Genomic DNA, 20,267 nt, shown 5'->3' with positions numbered 1-20,267 from the left:
CGCTGTTCATCTTTTATTTTAAGCCACCAATTAAAATTTTTCGTTTAATTTAAAAAATATAAATTCTATAAAAATTTGCTAGAAAAATAAAGAAAAATTAAATTTTTTTTCGGAAAGATTTTCATTCAAACTTAAACACATCTAATTTTTTTAATTACATATTAAACTTTCAAAGATATAAATTATTTAAGACGATTCGATTTTTCAATTGAAAAATAGCTGAATTTTATTAACAAGCATTTATAAAATAAGTTTTCAAAATATAATGTCAAAGCTTTGTGTCGTCATAAATTACGCATTTCAGAACTTACTCTGCGTTCGGATTCATATTCCAACAACGACTTTGTAAAACGGTCTTACAGATTTTGAATTCGATCAATATCTTGAAATTCTTAATTAAACTCGCATTCCATTTACAATGTTTAAAGACAATGCACCGTTTTCAATAAGAAACATAGAGAGTTCAAAATGTCCTTTAGATGTAGATATTTCCAGTGGATAACGATCGTCTTGAGAACGTAAGTTGATGTCGGCGCCATACTTTAGTAACAACTTAACAATTTCAAGATTTCCATTATTACAAGCATGATGGAATGCTGACCATCCAGGCCGCCTAATGGCATTTATTGAAAGGTTTTGCGTAACCAGAATCTGCGTTACATCTTCTAAATTATCCCTTGCAACAGCGTTGATAAGCTTTGTTTCATTATCAACAGTCGAGAAAGTCTTTTCCAATAAACTTTTTCTTCGGGTCAAATAATCTGGTGTATGCAGTATGTTGTCACTTAACTTTCGTGTCCTAACCGCAACAGACATGTTTAGCTCCTTCTTCTGTACTGTTGTATGAAATTCTGTCGGATAAGCAACAGATTCAGGTATTTATAATAAAGGTTATAGTTGCTACGATACTTAATTACACGACAATACATCATTAAATAATCCGTCAGGATTAACAGGTCTTCCCTTTAAAATTTAAAAAAATTAAGCTACCTTTACAGAAACTTATTTTTTGTGAGTAGCATGCTGATTTTAAGTCATAAGAGAACAAGCAAACAGATTTACGTCCCCTTTAATCATGAAGCGATCCAATCTTGTTACTTTAAGTCTGTAAAAATTAAACCCTTTCCCTACTGTTCGTGTGAGGGGCGTTATGACGAGCAGTTCTTTAATAAAATAGTTTGTTTTTAGGATAAAATTCAAAGTCCACAAGAATTCTTTAAAAGTAGAGAAGTAAAACTAAAGCTTTTCATTTTCAAATTTGATACAAAAGTAATACAAATAACTTTAAAAAATCATTGAATGAATCTTTAGACAATGTCACAACACCCCAACATATTATTAGCAGGTCAGGAAACATTTGACCCATATTCTCGCGAATCAGTTTAAAAATGCTCCATAGAGCAAAATACCTGTGTTTCAGTGTCTCGCCACTAATCATTTTGCGCGGTCAGTGGCAATATTTAGGGCGTTTAAAAGATTAGTAAAAAAAAAATCATTAAGGCTTTTAAAAATTTTTTTAAATTGATTTTCGAAGGAATAAGAGGTTAAAAGGGTAAATAGTTTTACATTTTTTGCCGAAAAGAAAAATTATCGTTATTTTCTTTACATAGCAAATCGAAGAGAAACGTGAAAACACTCAAGCTTAAATTAATCAAAGATTTTGATTCACATTTTATTGTCGATAATAAATACTACTTTGTAGAAATCATTGTAAACCTAACCTAACGGCAATCTAAAGCAACTTTTCGGTATTAGTTATCTCGCATTAAACGATTAAGTTGTTTTTCCCAAATCAATTTTTTTCTTTAATGCACGAGCAGAATGATATACCATGGAATCGATTAGACCAGCAACTAAACAAAAACATAAAAAGAACTCACAAAAAAATAAAGAACGTAATTAAGATAGGGCCAGTACTGCGAAAATCAATTGAGTTTTTTTCAACCACAGACTGACCACAATCAAAGAAAAGTATCTATAATTTTATTGTTAAATTGCTAGTAGAGGAAAGGATGCAAAAATCCCCCGAGTTAACGCTGTTACATCAGTCCACCCACACATAAAACTAATTCTCAAAGAGATTAGTCCAGTATTTAAGCTTTCGATCAAATAACGATTAACGGCAAAAATGTTTTTTGTGTCTGCGCTGTACAGCGTAAAGTATATGAAAACAATTTTTAAGTATTTCTATACTAGAACTTACCTGTAAAAACGCCACCTATAATTGCACACACACCCGTCAAAAAATGAGTAAATGACCTAAAAAGATATTTATTTCTATTAATTGTCGTCATGTATATTCGCAGCAGGAACGGAGAACTATTTCAAAAGGAAACAGAGAACAACGGCGCAAAGAAATAGCAATTACCTTCTTTTTTCAGTGTATTGAACCAGCATAGGAGATAATTCATACAATACAAACATTCCTAATGAAAAAGCACAGGAGATAATTACAATACAAATATTCTTAATGAACAACAAAATGTTATTTCTTTTCAAAACAACCAGACATGTACTATTTTAAAGGGAAGATCGATGCGGACGGGATGAGTTTATTTTAGATTATTAAAAATAAATTTGGGGACATGAACTATAAACTTTAAGTATTTGTTATGAGCCTTTTTTATAAGTTTTTTTGTATTATTTGAATTTTTTTTAACAATTAACAAAAAAAAAATTCATTACAGAGTCATGTTATTTCTTAAATTTATTCACTTTCATTTGTTTTCTTTGTTTCGTCATATTTTTGTGACAAAGGAACGAAAGAGCGTTTTTGGTCATAGTTTTGCATGTAATAAAAATATCGACAGTAAACCGGTTTATTATTAAGTAGCCGGTTCATTGATTACCTAATTGGGTGAAAATAAAAAACGAATTTTACAATGACCACAACTTAGATTAAGATAACTTTATCAATTATATTATTATTTATGAATTATATTATTATCATTGAATGCGATAAAAATCTTTTGATATTTATATATTTGAAGTAAAAAGATATTTTTATTTCTTTAAAAAAAAAAAAAAAGCATTGAGAATATTTTTTACACAAACAGATTTTTATTTGAGAAAATTTTTTTATTGTGATCTTAGTACATATTATAGTTTTAATAAAACCTTAAATAATACATCTATCGCTGCTTTTTTTCTTAAAATGGGTTTTTATGAATCGATATACAACCTAGGTAGTCTTTTTTAATGAGTTTATCCGTCTCAATTTCTGAATAGCAAATAGTAACGAAGTTTTTCCTTAACAACATTTACAGAATAAAAAAAAACATTTATCAGTACTTTTGTAAACTTTTAATTTTCGCGCATTGAACTTAACTCAAAACGGTTTCCAAAGAAATATTATTTGTTAAAGCAAAAGTCTAACTTGACAAATATACATTTACCTGGTAGACCGTGTTCCCCTGAGAGCTGTCGTACTGGGCGTTTATGCTTCGTAAATGAATATTGATTGCTCCAAACATTCTGCATTTAAATTCATTAAAGAATATTATGAATTAATTTAACAACAAGTGGAAAAAAGAAACTAGTAAATTATAAAAGTCTCAGATAAAACTTTTGATAATATTTCTGTACATTACTCATATAACGTTTATTGATTTATTTTTAAATATTTCTATTGAATTTTTAACATTTGAAAGGATCAAATTACCTCCCCAGATAGCTTTTTGTACACAGTGGGAACAATTTTAACAAAATATTGATACATTAAGGATCCTAAAAAAACGTCACTAACCATAAATGACAAACTAAAAAACATAAACAATTTAGGAAATCAGTTTAACTACTTTTTAGTTCTAATGCAAGAAAGAAAGAGTTAAGAACATTAACGCTGGTGACATCTAAATAGTATGGCAGAGTTGTAACATATGACAAATCTGTGCCAGAAACAAATCATTAAACTGGTTTCAATTATTATATCATTTGGTATGTGAAATTTTACCTGCCTGATTCTTCTTTATCTAAGAGAAATTCCTTCACCATTCTAGCTTTGACAGCTTAGTCAGAATATCATTTGATGCTCTATGAACCTTTCTTTCTATTAGAGTTATGTTTCCATTAATTTTCCCATAATAGCAGAATTATAGGTTTTGGAAAATTCAATTCACACTTAAACTATATTCCAAACTCCTCACTATAGCAGGTATATCATAAATATGACTATTTTATTATTATTATCATTTTGATATTTATCAGTGCTAATTAGAAATGATAACTATCTCTGATAAAAATCAATCAAAAAATTAACTGTTACTTTTATTTATTAGAAATAATTTGGTATGTTAATATTTATATAATTTTGTATATTAATATTGATATTTTACTATAATTTGGCATATTAAGAAGATTAAGATTAAGAACTGATGATAATTATCAGACTGATCATTTTTATGAAATGGCTACCAGGTTTTGTGAATGTATTTCTTACTGAGATGGAGTGGGAAACAAGTTGCCTATATCATTCAGTCAACTGGCTACTTTCTTTTGTAGTCTTTAAAAAATAATCATTATTTAAAAAACAATATGTAATAATTAAAAGACAACAATGGTGATATTTTACAAGAAGAAAATTTATTCTATTGGCATATTCAAAATCTCTTCAGAAAACAATTTGATCTGTAAAATAAATTTCACCTTTTAAAAAAATTCTTTATTTGAAAGAAGTTGATTTTTAGAATTGAAACCATTTTAAATTTTATAGCTAATTACATAAACTTGTCTCGTAGAACATTTTTTGATTTAAAAATTCATTTCATGGAAAAATGATGCTTATGATGTGTGTTTTCAAATATTAAAAAATTTCAAATATTATTTATACCAACTTTTTTGCTCAATATTTGTGAATTTCTTTTTAAAAAATTATTTGAATCAAAATATACCTGCTTCAGCGCTAACATTAGTTCCGTCTAAAGGATTTTCTACACCTGGTATTGGTTCCCCAAATGATAGCGATCGAATATTATGACTAACATTAAACTAAAAGACATAACAAATTTTAAATAAACTTGAAAACTAATGAGTAATAGGAAATCCATTAAAAAATAGCTTTTCATAACCCTCAAGCCTATAAAATATGTTTATATTGTGAAATAAATCACTTTTATTGATAAAGTTTTTTTCTGTAACAAACAGTAATAAGACATTATGAGTCTTCATTTTAAAGTAAACCATATTTTATCACAGTAAATGAAGTTAAAAAATGTTTGAGCTAATTGTATTTCATAATATTTGAGTAAATATTATTTCAAATACATCATGAAAGAAGCAGAATAATTAGGTGGGACAATAAAGTTACTCAATATTTTTTTCCCTTTATTTTAAAAACAAAATGAACTAAAAATATATCATTTATAAAAAGTTTTTGTTCCAGATGAAGAATGAGAAAAATTTCCTCACCTGTTTAGCACCAAATGGCTGAAGGTCATGCACTGAAATTGCATTTATAATTATTATTTATAAAATGAAAGTACTTTTTCTTGATTTTTATTATCATTTTTAGAATATAACAAATACAACAAAAATAAGATTTAACAATGTTTCAAACTTTAAATTAAATTATAAAAGGTGCAGAACACAAATTACATTTCAAACAATAAATGTAACAGATACAAACACAAGATCAATGTAACAGGTACAAACACAAGATCAACAGCAACAACATTTAACTTGTCACAACACCCCAACATATTATAACATATCATTTTAAGTCAAATTTACTTGTTTAATATGTAAATTGCAGATAAGTGCATGTCAGTAGTGCAAGTTGCAAAGAGGACAAAGTATATTTCAAACTTTTAGAGTTAAATAACTTTTTGATTGGGTTAGTAGTACATAAGCAAGGAAATCCATTTTGTAATAGTCAATGTTTTTCAGATCATTTTTCAAAAAAACTGTTAATAAGTCAAAATGTGCTGCTGTACTGTAGGATAAGACTTGCAATATTATAAGGGATTTTCAGGCCCATTTATTAACAAGATGTGTCTTTTTTTTTTTTTAGTAACGAATCTAAAAATGTTACTTAGAACTTACTGTTTAAAGAAATGGTTCCATCTTTGCCAAATCTAATCGTTTGCACTACAGAAGAAGTTTTAAAAAAGGGAATAGTTAGTCACGATTAATTATAGACTTTCTATAAAAATCAATTAAAAGTGATTTTGATAGCACTTAAATTTTATGGGTTTGAAAGGGTTTTGAGTAAGTCACTTTTAAAATTTCGTAGGTATGTTTAAGAGGTTTTGAGAAAGTCACTTTTAAAACTATGAAAATTGTAAAAAAGATTTTTATGTCTTCAGTATGTGCAAAATAAAAAACCTTAAATGACCAAGAAAAAATGTGCAACCCACTCTGATAATTTATCAATAACTTTCTAACACAAAATAGTTCTTTTATTATCTTTTTATTATTAATATTTCCATTTCAGAAATATTAAGATTTGTACTAACATTGTTAATAATATATATATATATATATATATATATATATATATATATATATATATATATATATATATATATATATATATATATATATATATATATATATATATATATATATCTACTTTATATTTCTAATACTTTTATACCTTTAATTATTATCTTATTTCTATTCATTAACATCAAAAATATTATCGTTTATCACTATTGCTTTTATTATTACTATTTATCATCATATTATTATTATTATTATTATTATTATTATTATTATTATTATTATTATTATTATTATTATTATTATTATTATTATTATTATTATTATTATTATTATTACTATTATTATTATTATTATTATTATTATTATTATTATTATTATTATTATTATTATTATTATTATTATTATTATTATTATTATTATTATTATTATTATTATTATCATTATTATTATTATTACTATTATTATTATTATTATTATTATTATTATTATTATTATTACTATTATTATTATTATTATTGTTATTATTATTATTATTATTATCAGTATTAGTATTAGTTAGGGTGTTTCTTATTTTTGAAGATTCAATTTTTGCATGGGCCACCCTGCCATTTGGTTCATTATCATAAAAAAGTAATGCACTTTTTTTTTTTTTTTTTTTGAATGATTTTTAGGGGTCGCTACTGACCCCTACAGTATTGTGCAAGTGTACCCTAAAAATGCTTATGTTGCGTATGATGTTATGCAACAAAAGTGGTTGGTGCTTAGCGTACAAACCTCTTTTAACTAGTAATTTTTTTACTTTTAGTGTGCAGAATTGTGTCTATAATGCTTAATTGTTCCTTTCGCAGGTTAAACTAGTGTAACTACTGTACAATGATGGCTTCATCAACCAGTGCAACAATAGCTACCAGAAAGAAAACGGAGATATGGCTTATTGGACAGATGTCCTCTTCTTTAGATTGTGTTATGCTTCCATCAAAAAGGGAAGTGTTGGCCCTTTTCTTCCATTACAAGCAGATTGCCAAGCAAAGCATTAGGGAAACATTACATTCCACAGCAAATGATGTTTTTGAAGTTTGGTCAAAAGCCCGAATACCAGTGCAATTAAAGAAGCACGTTGTCCCTAAAATTGAAAACATTTACAAGAAATGGGAAAAGTTGAAGAAAAATAAAGAGAATAAAGCTAAGCGTTCAGATTATTTGTAACAAAAGGAAGACCAATGGAATAAAGGGTTGGAAGAACTGTTCGATATTGCCTATGCCAACGCATTGGAAATGATCACCATTCAGGAGGATAAGAACTTCCTATTATGCCAAAGAGAGAAAATTCGGAGAGGCAAAATGGGTCCAGTCGATAAGAAATTGGCAAAGCAAGAAGAAGTATCAAGAAAAGAACAAAAAGAAATGAACCGAAAAAGGGACCGAGAGGAGATGGCAAGAAAATCTCGAGAAGAAACAGTTGTTCTTTCATCATCTTCTGAAGGTGAAGATAACCCTAAAGAAGATAGCATAACTCAAGAAGATGCCTCACCTGGTAACCAAGATGACCCTGAGTCATCAACTTCAGGTACACTGGCTCCAAAGCGTCCTAGACGTGGCAGGAAAAATATACTGAATGAGAAGTTGGCAGCTAATTTAGATGTGGCTAAATTGAGTGATCATGGGGCGGCACTTGTGTTAACACTGGCATTACAACTTCTTGGTCATGATCCAAAAGAATACAATGTTAATCCAGCTTCCATTCAAAGGGACAAATAAAACACCGCAAGAAGATAGCAGAAGGTTTAAGGAAGGAATTCAAACCAGAAGTTCCTTTATGTATTCATTGGGATGGAAAATTACTTGCTGACATCACCAATAAAGAAACTGTTGACCGACTTCCAATTCTAGTATCTGGAGTAGGAGTGCAGCAGCTTCTTAGTGTCCCAAAACTACCATCAGGAACAGGTGAAAATGCGGCATCTGCAGTGCATGACGTGTCAGTGACATGAGGAATTAATGATCAAGTAAAGTGCATGTGCTTTGATACTACTGTAGCCAATACTGGGCCAAGAAATGGGGCTTGCATTCTTCTAGAGTAGAAGTTTGGGAAAGATATGTTGTGGTTGGCATGTTGTCACCACATTCTGGAAATTATTTTGGAAGCAGTAGTTTTGCTGTGTCTCGGCCCTACAAATGGACCTGACATACCACTCTTTAAAATATTTCAAAAAAGTTGGGTCTCATTTGATTCTACAAAGTACCACACAGCACAGTCTGATAAGAACGCTTCAAATGCTCTTACTGATATCACTGATGAAAAAATCCTCTTTTGCAAAGATCAACTACAAATCTTTCAACCTCGTGACGACTACCAAGAACTTTTGGAGTTTTCTATTGTTTTTTTGGGAGGAGCACCTTTGAAGGGCATTTCATTTAGAGCTCCTGCCGGTCTACACCGTGCTCGCTGGATAGCGAAAGCTATTTATGCGTTGAAGATTTGGATGTTTAGAGACCAATTCAGATTGACAAAAAGAGAGGAGAAGGGAATAAGGAATATTTGCTTTTTCACGGTTCGCCTGGTACAGATCTCCTGAAGCAACCTCAGCTCCTAGACTTGATCTGCAGCTCTTGAAAGACTTGGGTGCCTACAAGACCCAGCATCCTGATACCTATCAGAGGAACTTGTTGCTTTAGCTATTTTTGATGATGAGGTTCGCCCTGAGACGAAGGTCAAGATGGTCCAAGCATTGAACAATGTTTCAGATCAGATACATATGAAACAGGCTACTGTGAACTGCTCAGTTATCCAAGAAAAGAAACTGGAGGACTTTGTCACGTTTAATACACGAAGATTTTTCAGCATCACAGGACTTCCATCACACTTTCTTCAAAACAGTGTGAGAGAATGGGAACATAATGATGAGTTCAAGACTGTAAAGTCCACTGTTCGAAGCATGAAGGTTGTCAACAACATTGGAAAACGTGGTGTAGCACTAATGGACGAATATAATAGACTACATACAAATAATGAAGAGTAAAAGCAGTTCCTGTTGTTGGTAGTTCAAAAATATCCTGACAGAAAAAAGACAACTCTCATGAGCGATTAATCTTAGTACAGTAACTATTGTCTTAAATAAACCTACAATCAAATTAAAAAAGCATGTTTATTGCTGTCTTTTAATAAATAAGTAGAAATGAAATGACAGAAAATGGATGTTTTAAATGCATGTAATAAGTAAATAAATGTGTACCAAGTAAATGAGTGATTATCACCAGTCTCCATCAGTTTTATGATTTTTTCCTATGTTAATGACTAAGAGCGCATAGTAAAATATGCCTTAAACTTCAATGACTGGTAGCGCCCAGTAAAAATGTTTTTTTCCCCTTGAAATTTTTACACATTTATTTTTTTTTTGTTTTTCAGTGGCCCACTGAAAAACAAAAAAAAAATTTTTAACCCCAAATAAGAAACACCCTAGTATTAGTATTAGTATTAGTATCATCATCATCATCATCATCATCATCATCATCATCATCATCATCATCATCATCATCATCATCATCATCATCATCATCATCATCATCATCATCATCATCATCATCATCATCATCATCATCATCATCATCATCATCATCATCATCATCATCATCATCATCATCATCATCATCATCATCATCATCATCATCATCATCATCATCATCATCATCATCATCATCATCATCATCATCATCATCATCATCATCATCATCATCATCATCATCATCATCATCATCATCATCATCATCATCATCATCATCATCATCATCATCATCATCATCATCATCATCATCATCATCATCATCATCATCATCATCATCATCATCATCATCATCATCATCATCATCATCATCATCATCATCATCATCATCATCATCATCATCATCATCATCATCATCATCATCATCATCATCATCATCATCATCATCATCATCATCATCATCATCATCATCATCATCATCATCATCATCATCATCATCATCATCATCATCATCATCATCATCATCATCATCATCATCATCATCATCATCATCATCATCATCATCATCATCATCATCATCATCATCATCATCATCATCATCATCATCATCATCATCATCATCATCATCATCATCATCATCATCATCATCATCATCATCATCATCATCATCATCATCATCATCATCATCATCATCATCATCATCATCATCATCATCATCATCATATAATACCAAAATAGCTAAACCTAACTTTCATAGTAAAAGGGTTATTTAACTGCATAAATCACTGCAAATCTTAAATCTGATTAGAGGAAAGTTATTGTTTGTAAGTAAAGTACTTTATAACACCCTATGAAAACTAGAGAAAGTGAACTGCTTTTATAGATTTTCAAATAACAAATATGAAAGAGAAAAATATAATAGTTTTTGATTGGTAATTTAATACCTAAATTTCTGCCACATAAATGTGACACACAAATACAAAAGTTAAACAAAAATTATCATTTTAAATTGAATTTTACAAAAATAATTGTGTTAAATTTAAAAAATAATGATACTAAATTTTAATTTACAAAAACAATTGTGTTAAATATAAACAAACCAACCATGCACATGTTGCTGCTGAAAACTTTTGCCAGGGGCAATGTGAAAGTTACCAGCAACCTTCAAAAATATTTTTAAAAATATATGCCAAAAAAATAATAAAATAATTAACAAAAAATATAAGCTCACAGATTTGATTGTTTCAAATCATTTTTCAGATTGTCAAAGTATTTGGACACATTATTAAAAGTTGACTTGTTAGTCACAACTTTTTATTATATGTTAGATGTTGCATCCATTTTCATTCTAATACGCTCTATTGTTACAAAACTAATATTCTCAATTGCTATCATTATGTACTCTCTAATTTTACCATATCTTGCATGAGGTACTAGTAATTGAAATTTTCTTACATTTTTTCACTGGTATGCTTACAATATTTAATTATTCCTGGTCTTATAAGTAATTATCTTTAAATAGATTAAAATAAAAAGAAAAATGTAAAAAACAAACCTTGCTAACTTCAATATAACCATAAATTTGACATCCTTCATTAATTTGCTGTTGAAAGGTATCTTTCCAATGCTCCCGCTTGCACTATAAGCAGTACTTTTATTAAGACATCATTCTTAATAATGCATACATATGGAATTGAAAATAATGATTTTATCTTTTTTAAAAGCTGTTTCTTTAACTAAAGTAAGTTCATTGAGTTTTTAAGAGATCTATATTCGTAACAAACTGAATAATTTCAAAAACACTCTTAGATTAATTGTATATTACTTGAGCAATGGAATCTGGATCATGGAATGCCCACCCTTTTCTTCGATAGGCTACTCTTACTTCTTCACAGCTGTTGCAACACCTAAGTAAAAATACAAGTCAAAGTTAAACAAATGCTAGATAGGAAGATATTTAAACTTTATTAAAAAGTCAAATAGTATCCTATATTGTATGTGTTAAGCAGTGAAAATTTATTTTATATAGTGAAAATTTTGTCCAAAAACAATCCTCATTTATTCCATGTTTTAAGTTAAAATACTAAAACTTAATTCAAATAAAAAATATCTAGACAAATTAACCCTTTAAGGATGGGTCACATCAATAAGCATTTTTGCATAACTCCCACAACAGCCAGGTAGCATCAATAGACATTCTGATAAATTTACTTTTGTAATCTGAATAATGCTCATTGATGTTAGTAAAGTTTGATTTATCATTTTCTTTTTTTTTACTTTCATTCTGTTTTCTATCTTCTTCGAAGTCAGTCTTTAGTTATTACATTTATTTTGAATTTCAGTCACAAATTATACACTATCAACTAGCCACAATTTTTGAAAATTCAGACAGAGAGGGCAAACAAATTGTAATGTATGTGCAAACACGCAATTTCATGAACAAAAGCACACAGTTGTAACAACTTCGTCTTTAGAGTGTAAGGTACCCCTCTGTTTAGGGGAGTGCTATAAAAATTATCATTCCAAGAAAAAATATTTGCTTTTTATTATGTAAATTATAAATAAAATTTCATAACATTCTATTATTGACTTTTTATTTTGCACCCCATGGGTGCAATATTGCAAAATATACCTATACCGAAAGAGTTAAAGGAAGATCGAAATATATCCAGTGTAATTTTACTGATAACTTTTCTGATATTTATTCGATATTCAAGAAGAAACACAGAATAACAAATCCTTGTTTTTAGATCTTTTTACATAATATAGAATTATCTTAATTATTTAAAAATATGACTTGGTATACTTTTTAAGTTTCAATTATTTTCTCAATTTCAAACTTTGTTTGCCTCTAAAATGTTTTTTGAAATATGAAGCTTCCACAGCACATATTTTTACCTCCTCAAATTCATGCTTATTGAATTTTACCTCCTCAAATTTAACATTTGAAAATAAAGAAAACTTCTATGAACAAATTTACTTAATAGGAAACAATTTTTTTTTTCAACACTATATATTTATACAAAAAAATATTTTTTATGGGAAGTTCCGGTTCAAGAAAGTTTATGATTACCAGCTCTTCTATCAATCCAAAACTGACATAATAATCATAAAAAATAAAGAAAAAAAAATAGATTTCAAAGTTAACAAAACTTTTTTCTAATGAGAATGCAAGATGAAATCTACAACAACAACAAAAAATATTTGGTCATTAAGGATAAAAAAAGTTCTTTGAATTTCATTTCTATGATGGCCACTTAGAGAAATTCTCTGACTTTTCCTAAATTAAAATATTTTAAAATTAGCACCTTATTGAATTTTGGTGGCTTGTTTTTTGAGGTCATGATTTTTTTAAGCTCTATCTCAAAACAAGAATATTTCTGGAAAATTACCCAGAAAAGCCAGTAACACAAAATTGCATTTGCCAATATAGTTAGTCAATAAAAATGAGTAATGTTATTCTGTTAATAATATACTGATTCCAAAATTACCATGCACCAGAATGATCAATGTAACGTGTTTTGAATGTATTTTCATTCTTAGTTTTCAAAAATTGCTCTTTATAAAACGCTATTTAACTATACAACAACCTTATATATACATGTACATATATATACATATATATACATGTATATAGTTTAACTTATCATACATATATATACATATAAGTTATATTCATTTATTATATAAAAGTATATTATTATATAAAAACAATTTTTTTAATATAAATTCTTATAAAAGGTCATTCGATAGGGGTGATGTTTTTTTTTATAAAGACTTCTTGGTTTCTAATATTGTTTTTTTACTTCCAGGTGACAAAATATTCAGTGTAGTTTGCAGTTTCATTGTGCATCAGTTGATGCCTCCTGGCCATTTAGAAATTATTAGAAAATATTAATAAAGTACAAGCTCAGTTAATGGTACTCAAAATTTGTTTGGTAGTCATCATCACAACTACTCTGCACATACTATATGCAACACTGTGGAAAAGCTTGAGTGTGAGTTCACTTGACAGGACAATAAGCCACTGACAAGGAAACAAAAATTGTGAAGTGAGAAGAATATAGCATATATTAATATGTTATTATATAATTATTAATTTCAAAACAATCCCAACATATGGGGTTTCTCAGATGCCAACTTGGAGAATTTTGCATAAGGATTTGGACCTAAATCCTTACAAAGTTAGGAGTTCGCTGATTGAGACCTTGAGTACTAGGAAAAAGATCCTGATTTCAACCAAAAATCATTTTCTCAGATAAGGCACATTTTTGGATGAATAGTTTGAAGAGATGTGGTTCCAACAAGATAGCACTATATTCCACACAGCTAATGCTACACTTGATTTGCTGAAAGATAAGTGTGGAATTAGATCATTTCACAACGAGGATTTGTGAACTGATTTGACTGTTGCAGTCATATGACTTGATACCCCTAGATTATTTCTTTGGGGCTACATCAAAACACAAGTCTATACTAACAATCCACAGACTTTGGATTATTTGGAAACCAATATTCACCAGCATCCAGCTTTAATATTGCCAGCATCCAGCTTTAAGTGTTGGACGATCAGAAATCAGAGTGATCGTGAACAGTGTAAACAAATTTATAATGGACATTTGACAATTTGTTCCAAACATTACTGCTTTGTCTAAGCTTCGAAATAAAGTAAAAACTAGATTGTCATGACAAGCCTTTGCTCTTTTATTTTAAATCAAAATCCATTCACTCTTAATGAAAGACCCTTTATCATTATATAATCTTTTGAACAACTTTTAAAATATTTGTCTTTGAGAATTTTCTAATGGTTTTTTGATTTAGTTAAATCATTAACAATCTGTATTAGCTGAATATTAACACCATCATTAATGCTATTATGAATAATATTAATTCATTGTTAACAAAATTATTAATACAACTAATCAGTACAGGCAAAAAAACTTACATCTTGGTGGTTACTGACAGAAAATTTCTTTCTTTGGCAAAAGTAATTTACATTCAAGCATTTTGTTTTTTTATATAAAATGAAAATTTATGTTTCTAACTGTGCATAAAAGTAATGCTGTCAATGCTGTCAAAACTTGATTAAATGGTTGACTTCTTTTAATGAATATTTCATGTGTTTAATTCAAGTTGTTTAATTCAAGTGATTATTTTAAGTGATTATTTTAAGCACTTTAATAAATTTAAAAATACATAGAACCTTGATATGAAATTACTGAAGCATAACTACTTATTTCCCAAAACAACTTACTGGTGCTCTTCTGTTTCAGCACCATAACAACTTTCACATTTCGATTTGCTATCTTCTAATGTCGAGTTTAATACCTAGAATTAAAAGCTTTTCTCAAAATATAAAGAACTTTGAAATACAAAACATGAATGTATAAATGTGTAATCTTTTTTTTTTAAGAAATATACAATTATAACACCTGTCCACTAACTTCATATAGTTTAACATAATTAATTTCACATAGCAACACTGAAATAAAACCTTCAAGAAACAAATTAATTTTAAAATAAATTATTTTACTGGTTATAAATAAACATTTTTTAAAAATTGAATTAAGAACTAAAAAACAAGGTTCTTTTACTATACTTAAAAAGACACAATAGAAGAACTATCAAACCTTTTTAGGTATGGTACTTAAAAAAACTGGAACTAAAAGGTTATTTTATTCATGATTTGCTTTTTAATAAATTAAATCAAGGAAATAAGGATCTTTTACTTTTTCTGTTAAATTATGTATCTTATTTGAAACTTTTCAAAGTCCATCAGAATTCTGGTGATTTTTGCATTTACAAGTCTTTCATAAAATTTAAAATAGTTAAAATACCTTCACAGCTTCTTCACTTTTATCACCCAGTTCTAAACAAAAATTTAAATTGTTTCTTTTAACTCAACATTACGAATGATAAAACTATTGGCTGCCAAACTTTGTGAACCTTAACCAATTGGACTACTTTGTTGAAGACAAATTTGATGAAGTACAATTGAAAAAACATAAATTGACAAATTGAAGCTTGCAGTAAAAAAAAATAGATAAGAAAGTGTCAAAAGGTTATGGATGTTAGATGAATAGATTGTTTCATATGTTAAAGAATAACAGAAACTATTTGCATAAATGAAAGCAAAGATTCTTGAAGAAAAAGATTTTTTTTTTTAATGTAGACTGATGTCATTAAAAGTAAAATTCATAAAAAAGAAAAACACTCTATTCTTTTTGCAATTCTTATTAGAACATAATTTTTTTTTTTTTTTTTAATGCTTTAAACTTTAATATTATTAAAATTACTTCTCTTTGTTAACAATATTGTTAAAATCAAAGTGGAATACTTATGTTAAAAAAACTTAGCCAGATCACAAAAACATCAAATAACCTTGTAACAAAAACATCAAATAACTCTTAAAATTGGAAATTTTTTTTTAATTTAAAGTTTTAAAACTAAAATTGATTTTGATTATGCACAATTTAAGATAATTAAAAATAGATTTACCTTCTTTCTTTTCACTGGTATCAATTGGATTTCCTTGCTCATCATATCTTTTTTTAAAAATATTGTGTTCTAGATCAGTCTATAAATAAAATAGATTTTGCCAATTACAATTGTTGTGATTGACTGCAGCACAAAGCCTTTAACTCAACCACAAAGTTTCATAAGTTAAGGAGAAGGAACAATTACTAACTTGTTGCTCACCAGAAACATCCATGGCATCTATACTAAGATCTGAAGAAAAAAAAAATTTCAAAAAGTTTAGCAAAAAGAAAGCAATAAATAAACAGAAAATTTGATTACTATTATATAAAAAATTATCCTTAACCCATTTTTAAAAAATTAAATGAATTGGATAACTTGAATCCTTAACATTGATAGGTTGCTATTAAATACAAAATCATTTTTAAATCATTTTGAAAAAATCATTTTTAAATCATTTTGAAAAAAACATTTTTAAATCATTTTGAAAAAATCATTTTTAAATCATTTTGAAAAACCAATTTAATCTTGTTAGATAATTTGTCCACAAATTTTTTTGAACAAAATTTTATAAAATAGCTTTAATTATAATTTCTCTTCTAAAAAACATTCTGATATGCTTAAATTTTAACATTTTCAGAATAACATATCACATATCATGTTTCAATAACATTTTAGATATTTTTATACATTTCATGTTTTTCATACATAACTTACATGCACAACCAATATTTGGAAAAAATACATCTATATTTATTCTAAGCTTTTGATGGCGCGTTGTGTCAACAAGCTTTTGATGGCGCGTTGTGTCAACAAAGAGTTCAGGATGAACCTTAAAAAAAAAAAAAAAAATTAGAAAAATCAAACTTCAATCAACTACCTTTTAATCAACTTCTAAAAAAAATATTCCTACCTCTGTTGTTAGATAGTAGTTGAACTCTGATAAAAATAATGCAAACATAATGAAAGAACTGATGCCAGTTACTAGAAAAAAATATATTTGTTAGTTACATTACTTACATAAGTACAACAAAACATTAAAATTCATTCATATCCAAAATTTCAATAGAGAGATAAGTTAGTTGAGACATAAGTTATAAACAAATCATTTTGTATTCAAAAAAAAAAAGTTGAAATAAAACAATTTATTTCTTTGTTCTAAAGTTGTACACAGTATGAGGTTTTTGTAATTAGTTGGATATTTAAGCTTGGAAAGATACTTGAGTGTGAGTTTATTTGATTGTAAGTTTTTGGATTATGTTTTTGTAAAACTTTGAAAACCAAGGTATATTTAAATTTTTAAAATTAAATTTTATAAATTCTTTAACCATACATAGTTTTTGTCATCAAAACTTAAAAGTTTTGATGACAAAAACTATTTTATATAAAAATTGTACTCTTGACAATCGTGTCACATGTTGTTCTCTTGTAAAAAAAACCCTGTCAAGTAAAGAAAGAGCCTTCTCTGCTGACCACCAGAATGTCTTTCACTCAGAAACAAACATGTAGAGTTGAGTATCACCCAAATATACCCCCCCTTCCATAATCTAAATGTAGAAGGCAATCATATTTGGCATCATGATAGGTTATTGGACATTCAGTTCTTCACTTCAGTAAAACCTGCTTTGGCAATAGTAGATAGTAAGATTGGTTTTTTTCACCAACCTGGTATGGTGTATGCTTTAACTTATATTGGCTAGCATATTCCACAAAAATGACACCAAATTTTTTTAAGTATCATTGTGGCTTGCTATGCTTCAATATAACACTTAAGTCACTAAGTGAAGATTTCTACAAACATTTTACATAACTTCTTCCCTAGCCATTAATTCAGTCAAATGTTTTAAAACCTTTACACAAAAATTGTTTTAAAGGTATAAAGGCTTTTAGCAATTATTTGTATTAGACAAAAAATATCATCAGTTAATGCAGATTCCTTGGAACAAGTTACTTCCACTACTGATTGATACAATTAATAAATAAACCACATGAAACAAATGGCTGACTTTCTTGATATGACTTTGAATTGTATGTGAAATATTTTCTTTTACTTAAAATAAGATTAGAAATTTTGCTTTGTCATTTGCTGATAAAATTGTAAAATTGTAGGTGTTTTTCTCTATATTATGCCATCTTGCTTACATACTTTTAAAAGCAATCAAAAACAAGCACCAATAATACCATTTGTCTCCTTATTCTTAACATAATTTCAGCCTATAAGTACTTTCGTTTAACTTAAATTTATAGTTGTAATTTAATGAGATTGAATTAAACTATTCAAAAGAAATTACACCTTGTATTTTTACATTTGATAGGTGATTCTAAACCAGTCTTGTATACATTATTAATGTGGATTCTGTATTATTGCTTTTTGGTTTTTTAATAGTGGGATTCATCAAAAATAGTTTTTCAGTGTTGAAATACTAGTTTCATGACAAGTATAGAATAAAGTTAATAACTCCTCCTCTCTTAAAGTGAAGTAGCTTGTCCACTACAGGGTTTTTCTCATAAAAAAATAACTACTACTTGTACTTAATTGTAAAACCATAATTACATGCATAAAAACACAAAAAGTAGTCATTCATAATGTTCTTATATTGGCATTCTTAACTGTAATACAAATGTAAGATCTGATTAAAAAGCATTTAGTGTTCAGCGCTCGTAATTGTGACAGCAAGTTTAGTGCATCGTTTGCTAATTTGATTTCTTTTTACTTAATTTGTTGAACTTCTGCTTGTTTTTAATAGAGTTCCTACCTGTTCTTAATGGAATTCCTGCTTTTTCATAACAAAATTCTTGCTTGTGTTTAATGGAAATCAGGTGACACATAATCAAAAACATTGCAAAATACTAGCTAATATACTTTTAATAATTATTGTGCCACCATGATACAAAGATCAAATAAAAAGTTATAAAAGTTTTTATAATTTCATAGATGTCTCTGATATGAGTATTATGCATTTTTAAACATTTCAATACTGTTATTACTTTCTTTTAACATTTTTCATTTTCTACAGTTAAATTAGATACAATATAAATTAGAAAATCAGTATTTAACTAATATCTGGGATATTTGAATAATATTTAGAGCTGGCTTAACTTTCTTTATTTCAAATATTGAGGTCCCCTTTGTAATTCCTCACAATAAATTGAACAGAAGAAAGAAAACCAGAAATAAGTAGGCTAAATTTGCCCATACTTCTTTGGCAAATTAAGACTTGTTAATACTTTTATATTATGCAAATACATAATAGCATACTACAATAGTCAAATATCTCATAAATACTTAAAATAATTTTATAATTAAAAATAAAATTTTTTACTTAGTGCTCCACCATATGTTTTTATGCGAAAGTCTTCTAAAGTTTTAGGGTACGCATCAAACTGTTTTAAACGAGTTGAAATATCCAGCATATTTTTATATTTAATTGTGTGTACTATATCTAGTGATCACTTATTTGTAATATATATATACATATATATATATATATATATATATATACATATATATATATATACATATATATATATATATATATACATATGTATTTACATACATACATACATACATACATACATACATACATACATACATACATACATACATACATACATACATACATACATACATATATATATATATATATATATATATATATATATATACATATGTATTTACATACATACATACATACATACATACATACATACATACATACATACATACATACATACATACATACATACATACATACATACATACATACATATATACATACATACATACATACATACATACATACATACATACATACATACATACATACATACATACATACATACATACAT

The 20,267-nt window shown here is 27.8% G+C and overlaps 2 protein-coding genes across 3 annotated transcripts; both read right to left on the bottom strand.

The window, feature by feature from the left end:
• Positions 1 to 396: 396 nt before the first annotated feature.
• On the bottom strand, positions 397 to 816 carry LOC145188926 (protein phosphatase 1 regulatory subunit 27-like). Its single transcript, XM_090089085.1, has one exon. The coding sequence runs from the start codon at positions 814 to 816 to the stop codon at positions 397 to 399; it is 420 nt and encodes a 139-aa protein (XP_089945211.1).
• A 679-nt stretch (positions 817 to 1,495) lies between these two features.
• Positions 1,496 to 19,889, bottom strand: LOC149888466 (endoplasmic reticulum-Golgi intermediate compartment protein 3-like). Of its 2 annotated transcripts, XM_090087621.1 has the most exons (18): positions 19,742 to 19,889; positions 17,332 to 17,402; positions 17,136 to 17,250; positions 16,630 to 16,670; positions 16,440 to 16,518; positions 15,779 to 15,810; positions 15,196 to 15,269; positions 11,767 to 11,848; positions 11,497 to 11,580; positions 11,046 to 11,103; positions 6,040 to 6,084; positions 5,407 to 5,438; positions 4,890 to 4,986; positions 3,662 to 3,726; positions 3,396 to 3,474; positions 2,369 to 2,426; positions 2,204 to 2,259; positions 1,496 to 1,853 (listed from the first exon to the last, which is right to left on the bottom strand). In XM_090087621.1, the coding sequence occupies exons 1-18, from the start codon at positions 19,830 to 19,832 to the stop codon at positions 1,774 to 1,776; spliced, it is 1,239 nt and encodes a 412-aa protein (XP_089943747.1). In that variant the 5' UTR covers positions 19,833 to 19,889; the 3' UTR covers positions 1,496 to 1,773. The 2 variants fall into 2 exon arrangements, with proteins under 2 accessions (XP_089943747.1, XP_089943748.1); XM_090087622.1 differs by lacking the exon at positions 6,040 to 6,084.
• Between the last annotated feature and the right edge of the window lie 378 nt (positions 19,890 to 20,267).

The sequence above is a fragment of the Hydra viridissima genome, unplaced genomic scaffold, assembly GCF_058129835.1.
Source record: "Hydra viridissima isolate aposymbiotic clone 2 unplaced genomic scaffold, HvirCarnegie_v1 scaffold_5, whole genome shotgun sequence".
NCBI classification, from domain to species: domain Eukaryota; kingdom Metazoa; phylum Cnidaria; class Hydrozoa; order Anthoathecata; family Hydridae; genus Hydra; species Hydra viridissima.
The sequence above is the reverse complement of the archived record's forward strand: the minus strand, read 5'-3'. Positions and strand labels throughout refer to the sequence as shown.

Coding starts and splice junctions, on each gene's coding strand:
- LOC145188926 (XM_090089085.1), bottom strand. CDS start 816: ATGTCTGTTGCGGTTAGGACACGAAAGTTAAGTGACAACATACTGCAT.
- LOC149888466 (XM_090087621.1), bottom strand. CDS start 19,832: ATGCTGGATATTTCAACTCGTTTAAAACAGTTTGATGCGTACCCTAAA. Junction 4,987..5,406: donor AGCCATTTGGTGCTAAACAG/GTGAGGAAATTT, acceptor TATGTCTTTTAG/TTTAATGTTAGTCATAATAT. Junction 1,854..2,203: donor TATAGGTGGCGTTTTTACAG/GTAAGTTCTAGT, acceptor GTTTTTGTTTAG/TTGCTGGTCTAATCGATTCC.